Consider the following 12,399-nt stretch of genomic DNA (forward strand, 5'->3'; position numbering starts at 1 on the left):
GTCCTGAAAAGGCAGGATATAAATTTTAAAAAAAACTAACTTTTTCATATAATATCTTAGAATAAAGTAAAACTAAAGCAACATATTCTGTTCCCTACCTTTGTGTTTTGAATTCTTTTCTGATACTGATTTTCAGTATGAGGTCAGAAATGAAATTATAGCATATGAACATTAGTAGGGCTTTCTTTAATCATTGTGCTAAATTGGTACCTTACCAACTAAATAGATTGTTCTCTGGTACAAATATTAACATATTAAAATTGTGTGTTGTTATGTTTTTGTTAAGTTTGTCTAGGAAACATGAAGCATCATAAGAATTATTTTGTGATATTTTATTCTGGAGATTTTCTGTTAACAATTTTTTGCTCTAGTTATCTATGATTACTATTGAATCCTTCCTTTCCCTGAATATACTTTTCTGCAAATTTGGGTGTCTGTCTGCCTCTTGTTCTTGAAAAGGTAGAAATAATACAAGTAACTTCCGCAAAAGCTTTTCACAAATTATAATGCTGTATTATATGTCTTACCCTGAGGACTCAGAGGAAGGCAAGATATTGTTTTGCTCTTGTAGGGTTTTGCATAAGAAAAAAGGGAGTGAGAGCGGTGGATTATTCCTGTATTACCCACCGTCTTGTAGGTAAATGGTTAGGTGAAGAGAGTCAGCACTGTAGTACCACCAATTCCAAAGTTCCACATAAAGTGAGCAAAGATGCTGTCTTTTCTAGTACCTTATGGGGGAAGGAATAGCCCTTTCACTGAGCTATTTTGCTAAAATAGGCACTATAATAGGATATTAATTAGGAATTGATTTTTTTCCTATTTACAGGCATTTCAGTAAGGCTATGGAGGAGCTAGTTCACGATCTAGTCTCTGCACTGGAGGAAAGTTCAGAGCAAGCAAGAGGTGGTTTTGCAGATACAGGCGATCATTCTCGCAGCATCTCATGTCTTCTAAAACGCCAGGCTCGAAAGAGAAGGGGAAGGAAAAGACGTTCATTTAATTCACATCATCCCTGGGAGACTGGACATTGTTTAAGTGAAGGTTCTGATTCCAGCCTTGAGGAGCCAAACAAGGATTATCGAGAGAACTATGCTGCCAATAAGAAAGACCATAGTGATTCGGATGACCAACTGTTGGTTGCAAAACGCAGACCAAGTTCAAATTTAAATAACTTAAGAGGCAAAAGACCTCTCTGGCATGAACCTGATCTAGCCGTTGACAATTTAGGTAACAGGACTCTGCGTAGACGTCGAAAGGTGAAACGGATGGCAATTGATCTACCTTCTGAAGTAACAAACAAAATTACATTGCCCCAACAAGATAACATTAAGGATCAGGAAATGGACAATGACAACAAATCTTGCCTACATCAAGAACTATCAAAGAGTAAAGTAAAAAAAAGAAAACTAGCAGCAAATAGGCAAGGCCCAGACATTTTGGATGAAGGTGTGGTCATAGAGAATGATGAAATCAATCCTGCAAACAAGGATAAAATGGAGTATGAAGAGCAAAAGGGTTCAGATGAAAACATGAGTGACAGGTTGTTTTTAGTTTTTCTTTTAATTATGAAATTTAGATTACTGTGGTGCTGTTCTTATTTATGTTAAAATATTTTATTTTGCTTCAGGATCAAATATAGTGATGATTTTGTAGTATACAGTACTGCCAAAGTTGAACTATTTAAAATTGTTTAAAGTCTTGCTGCTGTTGTGCATTAATCTTTTGCCTCAAAAATACATAGGTTAAATTCATGTGCAATGCTATCCTATTTGGCCTAATTTGTAAGTAAATCTTAGAGGTCAGTGGTACTTATTGTCAAACAAATATGCAGAGGATTTCAGTAAAATAAATTCAGCCTTGTCATTTTTTCCCATGTGTCATGACATATGTTAAAATATAATGAGAGGAAAAGGGCAAATATTTCAAATTTTAATTAAGAAAATTATGAATTTATAAAGTTAATAGAATACTGTTGTTTGTTTTCTTTTCAGAATACCTCATTGCAGATTTTTAAATTTCTTTTAAACAAAAGGCATTCACAATCCTGAATACTTTTTCCTCTCCCAACTAAGTCATATTTAAAAAAGAATTCGTAAGTTGAAAAATATTAAAATAAAAATGACTTCTGTTTTTCACTGCCATAACTATTCCTGGGTGATACATCATAGTGTTTTTCAAACCAGATTTCCACTTGCTCTATGCTGGTAGCAAGTTCTAGATTATGGGTTTTTTTAATCTATTTATTTCCCCTTTTCCTTCTGTGTGTTTGATAACTCAGGTTTACATTTAGTGTTAAGGTTATTAGGTGTTGAAATGAGTTTTTGAAATAACCATCTATATGCCTCTGCCTTTAAAGATACTTTATTGATGAATTTCCATCTTTTTCCTGGGAAGAGATAAATTGGCAAGAAGCCTGTTTTCAGAGGCTCTTTGCTGGAATATCAGTAAGCTAATTTCAGGATAAGGATGGAAGGTGAACATTGTGGTGGCTCTATACATATAAATAGTAACCTGAAGAACAGAAGATGGTCAAGGAAGTAGATTTAAAAATTTTCCACAATCTATAGCCATTTACCATTTTTTGAAGATGAGAAGTTGGGTGGGATGATAATATATACATTTTTAATTAACAATTTATATTTTTTTCCAGTGTGAATAAAGTTGTGTATCTCTACACTGTGTTCATACTTTTCCCTTTTAAGCTTTCTGGTAAAATACCCTTTCATTGCTAAGAACTTTCATCCTACAATAGTTGTAGTTACTTACTGAAACATTTGCCTCCTCTTCCCTTTAGTAAGGGAAACAAAGACATTTAATAACTAATAACAGCTTGGGAATGGGGTGCAGCTCAATGGTGTAGCATGTGCTTGGCAAGCCAGATTCAGTCCCTGGCCTCTTAAATAGAGGTTGGAAAAAAAATATGCCTAAAACCTTGAAAACCAATGCAAGTCAATTTCTGCCCTAACAGAGGTAAATGGATCAATAGGTTGACTGGTTATAAACAATTTTCAGCATTCCTAACTGTTGTATACAATAAAAATTGCCAAATAATTGTATGAACAAAACTTTAAAATAACCACTGAAGAACTCTGAAAGGCCTTCTTTAAAAATCTTGGTAGAAAAAACTCCATAGGCATTTATAAAAATTTCTAATTTGATGTTTTCATGGCAAATGTTGTTCATGTTCTGCTTAACATTTTTGATATAGAGCTGTCATAGGTAATATCGGTGGACACATGACACACCGAAATATTGAGAAGCATTTTTAACTTACGTGAAAACCAAACTTACTGCTTAAGGACTTTATAAATTAGCACCAGCAGAGAGAACCAGCAGTTCCCTCCATAGTTACAGTCATGTGATTGCACAATTATACACTTATTAAGCAAATTGGCATTGTAAAGCTTTTGATGGTTTTTAAGTCCAATCCTTATTATTGCAGAAAGCATTGCAATCAGTTCTGGCTAGATGTGATGAGTGGATGATTGCTGAATCCCTTCTAGGTATGATCAGAATTCTTTCCTGATTATAACTGTCACCTGCTTCTCTGCAGTCCTAAACTATACTAATTTCTAATTTATAATCAATGAAACCTTTTTTGGAGGGGTGAATGTTACTGAACACAGATGAGGAGTTTTTAGGATTATTAACAACTTCCAAATCTTTACCAGAATTGATGAAATTCGCAGCATTTCTTTTGCAATTTGGCAAGTAAAAGAACACGGGTTTAACTGAGTGAGCCCACAGCAAAATGTATGTAAAACAATAGCATCCAATTATGTACAATAAAATTTTAAAACCTTATAAGCACACTTTAAAATAAAGAAAACGAATTCATCAGGAAAAATAGGCACCAAAAATTGCTAAAAATCCACGAGATAACCCAGTTCAAAGATATAACTTTAAAATAAGTAGCAATAGTAAGTTTAAAAACTGAAAAAAAAAGTTGGTAAAATATATCCTAGTGCAGTTTTCCAGGGAAGGCATTCTACAATAGTAGAACTACTACTGGAAAGATGTACACACAAGTAATCACAGGAAATGATACTTATGCTTCATTTCAGATTTAGGATTAGTTTGTATTAAATTACTGATACTAAGTCAGTGGACTTGGTTTAATATTATAGTTACAGTAAAATTATTCTCTATAGGATTCATAAATAGATGGGAATTAACCTCAGCCATAGAGAAGTGAAAATTCACTGCAAATGAAAAGGTGTCCTTTTGATAATCAAGATTACATTCCAAATAAAAAGTGTACTTCAAATTACTGCAGGATTTTAATCTTTTATCTCTTTTAGAAAAATTATTATTTGTGTAAAACAGTATATTTCATCATTGTTGTAGTGATATTCTGATATATTTTAAAACTCAGGACTGCTTAATGATAGAAATGTTTGGGCATTGCTTGCTTATTCAGATTTCTGATGCTCCTATATCAAGGGCTCATAATATTAAATCTGAATATGTGCATTTTTTACTTATACATCTGAAACATTTGGATGATAAATATAAAAATACAGTGTGAGATACAAACTCAATTGGAAAGAAACAAAGGCAATTTGTATTTTTTTTCTGCTGTTATATTTATCATTCTTATTTTTCTCAAGAAGCCTTTCACTTTGATTTAAAAAGACAGCATTGTATAAATGTTCTTTTTTTAAATTAAATAATAGAATTACATTGAATAATATTTCCAAATGTTAAGAATAGGTATTCTGACTTGGGATACTTACGTTTCATGCAACAAAGAAAACCTGGAATAGTTTTGACTCAGGTTCCCCCCTTTATTCCTATCCCTTTTAAAAAAAAAAAACACCTGAGCAATGGTTTTAGGATCAAGCTGAATAGCACAGCATAAGAAAGGAACAGTGAACATTTGATGGAAACAGATAATAAAATGCATCAATTGTGTCAGCACCTCATTGCAGTCACATCTGGCTTACTGTCAGGGTCCCATTAGATTCCTGTGGTTTTATGTGCCAAAAATAATATGTTCTGTAGTTAATGGAACAGTGATATTTGCAGTTTGATATTTCTTTCTTTTTTTATATTATCCTATTTTCTTTTAGATTTTGTTAAGGCTTAAGTTTCATCTGAGTGCAATCTTGTCTGTTTAAAATTTTATGACTGAGATATCAATTGTACTTCTGATCTTTTCTTTTTCCCTATTATCACAGTGAATCGAGCAGCCTCAGCAGCAGTGATGCTGGTTTGTTTACCAATGATGAGGGAAGACAAGGTATTGAAACATTTTTAAGAAATGTATCAGGTTAAGTTTTTGTATACTACATAAGCAGATTATCTATATTCCAGTTTTTGATTTTTACTTAAAAACACATTATATAGAAAATCTGGTTTGTTGGGGTATGTGTTTTGTTCTGTTTTTATTTTAAACATGACATTATTTTATCTTTAGAGTTTGAGGCAATAGCACAATTCATTCAATTCCTATAAAATAAACATAGGATTCTTTCTGATAAAATTTTATATGAAGCCTAAAACATCATGGTGTAATGTTTTGGTTGATTGGTTTTTAAGAAGAAGAGAACAATTATTAAACTACAGTCATCATTTTCTGACTCCTGATATTATGTAATGTGGTGCTATAATATAATCCAATGCTCTAAATGCCCGAATATGGACAAGAATTGTCCTGGCGGTGATCTGATTCTAAAATATTCTTAGCTGCTGAAATTTATGTAACAGAATTGGAACTGAAGTCTTGATACAAGCATTGTGTTTTATTTTTATAGTTTCATTAAGGACACTTTAGTCCAAATGTACTCTTCTTTTTCATCATGACTGAATTTAAAGAGATGTTTACATTTTAAATTATATATTTTTTCATGGTCCCAAAGAATTAATTTAATTAGTACTCAAAGATAATATTTTCAATTTAAGACTGTGTTGCAGTAAATAGGAATTTCTCTATTTAGTTGTGATCAGTGAACATGCAATATTTTTCATTCTCTGACTGTCATAACAAGATGGGGTTTATTCATGTTTATGTTCCTTTGACATTGAGCTAGTTAATATGGAAGTTCTTTTTTCCTCTCTCTCTTGTGATATCTCTGGTTGTCCAAGAATGCTTGTCTATCAGTGAAGGACTATTAAAAATGGTAAAGCACAGAGAGAATGCATTTGCATGGGAGAATGTTTAGTATTGGCTTACTGTGGTATGTAAGCGTAGTTACTGAGATTTTAGGATTATTACTGCTTCATCACAGGGTTTCATAAGATGCCAGGACAGTTTGTCTAGGAAGTTAGCAACTAGCTAGGTGCCAGGCTGGGCAAGGTGCATGGCCTGTGCCTCTTCTGGGGCAAGCTTCCTAGTGTCAGGACTGTGGCTTGCTGGCAGCACTCTACAGTATATTAGTTAATTAGCAAAAGCAGCCAAAGCAGTCAGGCATAAGATACAATTTTACTTAATCCTGTCCCACTCCCATTCTGTACATTAAGCTTTCAAAACAACTTATTCAGGGGACTAAGGCTGGCAAGATTGCAGGCAGAAACTGGAATTGGCAAAAATTACATCCTTTCTCTTTATAGGGTGAAAACTACGCAGCATAGTTTTCGCTTTTGGGTAATCTGGATCTCCATTGTGTCAGATACCAAAAATGCTTGAATTGTTTTACCATCTCTTTTATATCAAGGATAACTTTTACCATTTATCTTTTCATCTTGTTTATCCTCATTGAGAACAAATTAATGCACATTTTCTTTAACAATAAATCAAGCAAACAAATGAAAAAGCAAATCTGGATATAAATCTCAGAAAAGAGATTTTGATCAAGCTGCATCTGAGTCATTGACTGCTTTCTTAGTGTGCTCAGGCAGACTTTGGGATGAATTCTTGTGAGGAGAAGGGTAACTTCAGATATTCCCATATTACTACTGAAAGGCAGGAAACTAAAAACTTTATTATATGTCCATTCTGGGGTCGTACTTCCTCATAGTGATACTGAAAATATGTTGCTATCAGCCAGGCAAAAAATCCTTACTTCAAGTGGCTGCTTGTCCAGGATGGCATCTCTGACACCCCTTTTACCAGTTGTATCACTCCAGCCATTGGCCCTACATGGAAAATAAACCATGTTCTAACAAAGATAATTTTGTGAAGGGCATACTTGTGATTTTCTTCTGAATTTTTAGTTTCTAGGAACCCTTAAAATATCCCTGGATACTCAATGTTTCTGTGAAGCTGTCATCTTTCATTTGAAAACAACTTTTTCAAAACTTATTTCTTAATTAACCTTAATAAAATTAATTTTATTTGGTCACACCTGTTTATGATTGTTTCCTCCTTTTATGTACCACACAGATCATAAAATTAAGTTAATTATATATGACTATAATCTGCAAACAACTGGTTCCACAGTTTTATACTTTTTTAATTCCCTACAGGGGATTAGAGTTTGTTTTATTAATGTTGAAACCACACTAACTTAAATAGATTTGCCTGCTGTTATCACTAAAATATTAGGTTTTTAAATTATTTCTCACATTTTTAAATGAGTTGCAAGAAGAGGATTTTGTTTCCTTTGAATCTCATGCTAGTAAATGAGAATTCCCAGTTAGAGTTATGCTGCCAAAGAAAATACAATATAGAAGAGAAAGAAGAAATAATTCTTATTACAGATGATACATTTGGGGAGATAATAAACTTTAATATATCTTTTTTTAAAAAAAACATAAAATGTTTGTTATAGGTGATGATGAGCAAAGTGACTGGTTCCATGAAAGTGAACCTGGAGGTGCGTGTGGAATTACTGGAATTATTCCTTGGTGGGAAAAGGAAGATTCAGCAGGACTGGAGAAAGAGATGCCTGACCCTGTCTTTCAAAGTATTTTAACAGGCAGTTTTCCACTTATGTCCCATTCGGGCAAGAGAGGTCAGTAACTTTTAAAAGACAAAATATTTTAAAATTAGAGTTAAATTAAATTAAACGTTAATAGAATTTGAGGTCTGCAATCAACTTACCTCTTTTTGAATCCAGTCTAAAGCTTACTTTGTTGTATACTGTGAGGGCATTTGGATCCCAACTAGGGTTGGAGTTTCACTGTGAAAAATCCAGTTATTTATGGAAGAGAAAAGGACATGGTTTGGGCTGATTGTCTCCTTCCTTGCAACTCCGTTGCTTCCAATACTTTTCTAAAAGTTATTCAGTATTGTAGACGATATTCCCTCCCTCCCTCTCTATATCTATCCCATTGTGATCTCTAGTGAAAACTAGTTTTTTTTTTCTTTTTTAAAGATTTTGATACATGTGTAAGCAGTAGCTGGGGAAAAGCCAGAATTAGTTTTCAGCCCTTAAACAACAGTGTGATGTGTTTACATTCTGAAGTAATAATTGAAACCATCTTCCAAGGAGATAACAGTGCTGCTCTGTTACAGCAAATATGTCAAGGACCTTTGTAGCATGTACATCTGGCAAAATGAAGTATGGCCCACAAAAAATATGCACAATAAAGTTAGTCTTCATGGTGCCATGAGATTCTTCGGTATTTTGTGCCAATTCATCCTGGTTTTAAGCTTGGTTATTGTTAGAGATATGCAGAGCATTTCTAATTCAACCTTTTTCTAATTCAAAACACCTCATCATTTTAAAAGAGCATCAAGTTTAAACAAGTTTTGAGCTTTGTTTGAGCTTGAAACACTTCCAAATGATAGACAGCCTGTTTTACACTTGAAACAGCTATTTTGCAATTGAAGCGAGGCACTTCAAACTTGAAATGGGGTGTTTCAAATTGGAAGGAGTTTGAATGAGAAATCTCTAGTTATTATCTGAAACATCTTCATTTATCCCTTTTAAAATTATTAAAAGAAAATGGAGAAGACTTCTCAGCAGTACCATGCCACTACAAATACTCTGTTTCGTGTTTTTTTTTATTTTATAACTTTCCTTAAATATTGAAGTCCAGTAAAAAAAATCTAATTGTACATTGTTGTGATGGAATGTATCTACGAGGAGGAGAGTGATGTGGGAGATCAGGGCTATCGGGAAGGGAGGGGTGCATTCCAGGAGGGAGGAGGAGGAGGCAAGAGGCAGCATAGTCCTCAGGAGGAGCGAGGGAAGCGAAAGAGGTTCAGGATAGCCACTCCCTAGAATCTCACAGGGTATATCCACTAGTTGCTGTAGTATAGATTTAGTTTGACAAGATTCTGTCTATAAGGTGTAAGCAAATAAAGGAACTGTACTGGCCTGGACTGTTTTACCATTGTTCTTGGGCTGGTCCTGACGTCAGTCTTGCCAAACTAAATCTGTACTACAGCAACTAGTGGATATACCCTGTGAGATTCTAGGGAGAGGCTATCCTGAATCTCTTTCTCTTCTCACGCTCCCCCTGCAGACTATGCTGCCTCTTGCCTCCTCCTCCTCCCTGGAATGCACCCCCCCCTTCCCGATAGCCTTGATCTCCCACATCACTCTCCTCCTCATAGATACATTCCATCACAATTGTCTGGTTATTCATCTTTTGGAAGGTAATATGACTACCTTTAAGAGAGTGAATTATAAATATGTACTTGATGTTTCCAGTGTTGGAATGACTCCAGTGCAGTGATAGAATTAAGTGTTTAATCAGTACAAGTAAATTTCATATAACATAATGTTTATGTTGATCCATGCCTGATAATGCAACATGTTAAAATTGGAGTAAAACAGATTTACCATCATTTATTTTCAGATAAATGTAAATAAGAAAAAGTTTATGTCTATGTCGTCATAGCTGGTATAGGATGCTAATACAGTTATGTAGTAGAAAATTTAACTGACATAGGTTTCATACAATTCTGTATAACTAATCGCACAGAAGTTAGCCTACTAGAGTTTAGGAAAGTACATGAGATATGCAGGGTAAAAGACCAGATGCTAATCTGTCATCAGCAATGCTTTTGAAATCTATTTACTATAAGGAGATTGTTGTCTTCTGTAGATAATAATCGCACATTTACTTTTATGTCTTTGTACTACTTATGGCCACTTTTTTCATACATCACAAAGGATAATAAATTTTAAACCAACAGAGTTTTAAACTATTTCAAACAAGAGGAAAAAAACCTTTACTACTTAGATTGTCCCTTTATAACTATATGTTATTATATATTCATTAAACTGTAACTTTATTTGTAGATTTCCAGACAAGGCTTAGTCATCTTCATGGAATGCCAGCAAGGAATATCAAAAAGGTAACAGGAAACACAACTGCAATGGTGAGCTGGTTCTCATAATTTATTGTGAACCACATTTTCTTATTAAATTATAGCATATGCTAGTATCTACTGTCTGTGCATAAGTTAAAATAATTGCCCTAGAGGACAAAAAACATTTGATTCTTCAGACATTTTTAATAGTTGGCTCTTTTTTCTGAACTATACCAATCATGGTATGCAAAGTATAGATATATTAAATGATGGTGTGGTTAAATGATGATGTGATAGACAAGATTGATTGATTGATTGAGCTAGCTAGCTAGCTAACTAGTAAGCAAGCATAGTTATTTATCAATTGCCTCAAACCTCCATCCTTTATGTTTCTGTGTTTCTGTGGTTTAAATGACCTATTTCCCTCTTAGTTCTGGAAAATTCATGTATCTTTTACCCTAAAGTAATTGAGCTTTGATGATTAGAATGCAATGCATGCAATACTATAGACAGGTTTGGAGAAACCTAATCTTTATTTTCTTTATTAATAAAATCATTTTCTTGTTATGGAAACTAAGAATTATTCTGTTATAGTAGACAAAATATAATCTGAAAACAGAAAAAAAGCATGTACCTGTCAAGTTTATTTGAAATGATAGGCTATAATTAAAATATCCTGGATTTTTACATGTACACTTGATAAACATGACATTGTGTTAGCACAAAAAAAATCTATTTGTGAAAACTAGTTTGGCTAACTAAGTGAAATCTTAAATTTCTTTGTGCAAGAGTAGCGGTTCTGGGTTAAATCTACTTTAAAACCTTGGCCTGTGAACTTTGCCTTTAGAGGTAATGAATCAGATGAATGGTATCTAGTTGCTGGTTACAGATCTCCCTATTTTTATTTTTGGTTCACTGCTTGCTTGAGCATATCTGGGATTTGTAGCCCATTTTCTAGGCTTACTGCAATCTCATTCTGGTATTTTATAGATGCTATTACAACTGATAGATTAAGTTCATGGTATTGATGATACATGACTTAACTACACTAAAAACTGCATATCTCTTCTAAATTGTAAAAAAGATTATTATGTTTCAATTGATGGAACTATAATGTGTGTACGTGTATATACACACACGTGTGTGTGTGTGTGTATAAATAAATGGGAGTCAAGGTTTTTTTTCTGATATAAGATCTTAACAGCTGAAACATTATCTTTTTCCTGCAAAATGCACAGTAAATAATATTCATTAGTATGATGCATAGACATATTAGAAGTATTATGCTGGATAATTAATGCTTTTTATTACACAAGTTATTGTGTAACAAATTACTACTGTTCATTTTAGAACATAGCATTTGCGGGGAGGATAGTATTCTGATTTCTTTGTAGATTTGGCAGGGAAAGCATTTTTTTGGATAATTTTTATTCTGATAATATTCCATCTCTCTTCCCATATATATTAAGCTTGCTTTGTATTATTAGTATGTATGTTGCTGCTTCATGCAACTTAAAGAAGCATGAAGTAGTAACTTCAGTATAGCTGATTTCCTGCTTTACCGGCAGCCTATACTTCCTACAATCAGTCCTCCAGACACACCCAATAGATTTGCCTTAAAAATTTGACCTGTCAGGACAGAACACATAAAGTTATTAGTTATCAGTGAGGGAATCTCAAAAGCAATCTTAAAAATGCTGAAAACCAATAACAAAAGGAGGAATCTAATACCTGTGACATCTGGTAATGCTGAACAAGAAGTAATTACTGCTATTAGATTGTTACACTGAAAGCAAAAGTGCTTTCAGAAAGATTGATTTCCTGAGCTAAATAGGATAGTGCAAATGCAACTCTTTGAACAGAATTGAGATGATGACCTAGTCTTTCACTTTTAACACGGGTGAGTTTGCAATGCCTGTACAGGAACAGTGGCTCAGTGCCTATGAAGAGGGTGGGGGTGGGGGGACAGGACACACTTTCTGATGAGGTATCATCTGAGTGCAGGGCCAAATCATAAACTGCATAACAATGCACATACAGGTCCGACCATGCACTTCTGTTCAGTTTGATTAAATCATATTATGTAATAGATTTGGGTTTCCCAGAAATGAGCTAAGTATGTATAAGTTAACTACACAAATATCCGGGATGGCTTTTCGGAACACCCATCACTTAACTTTTATAACTATGATGATAAGATTACATGATGATAATACCTTTATTATAATAAAGAGTCATAACCCATCTTGTTT

General features: G+C 33.7%; 1 protein-coding gene across 3 annotated transcripts in view; it reads left to right on the forward strand.

Moving 5' to 3' along the window:
• Window positions 1-12,399, forward strand: part of GPATCH2 (G-patch domain containing 2) — a 115,665-nt gene that overhangs the window by 9,274 nt on the left and 93,992 nt on the right. For 2 of the 3 annotated variants that reach the window (XM_007423310.4, XM_088146578.1), the window contains exons 2-5: window positions 827-1,540; window positions 5,181-5,242; window positions 7,713-7,895; window positions 10,137-10,216. In XM_007423310.4, coding sequence (XP_007423372.1) covers window positions 827-1,540; window positions 5,181-5,242; window positions 7,713-7,895; window positions 10,137-10,216 — 1,039 coding nt within the window. The remainder of the gene's footprint in view (window positions 1-826; window positions 1,541-5,180; window positions 5,243-7,712; window positions 7,896-10,136; window positions 10,217-12,399) is intronic. The other variant, XM_088146579.1, reaches the window with a different exon arrangement.

This window comes from Python bivittatus, unplaced genomic scaffold, assembly GCF_059951505.1.
Source record: "Python bivittatus isolate LINGU-HERP-01145 unplaced genomic scaffold, Pbiv_v1 ctg000020_np1212, whole genome shotgun sequence".
Lineage (NCBI taxonomy): Eukaryota > Metazoa > Chordata > Lepidosauria > Squamata > Pythonidae > Python > Python bivittatus.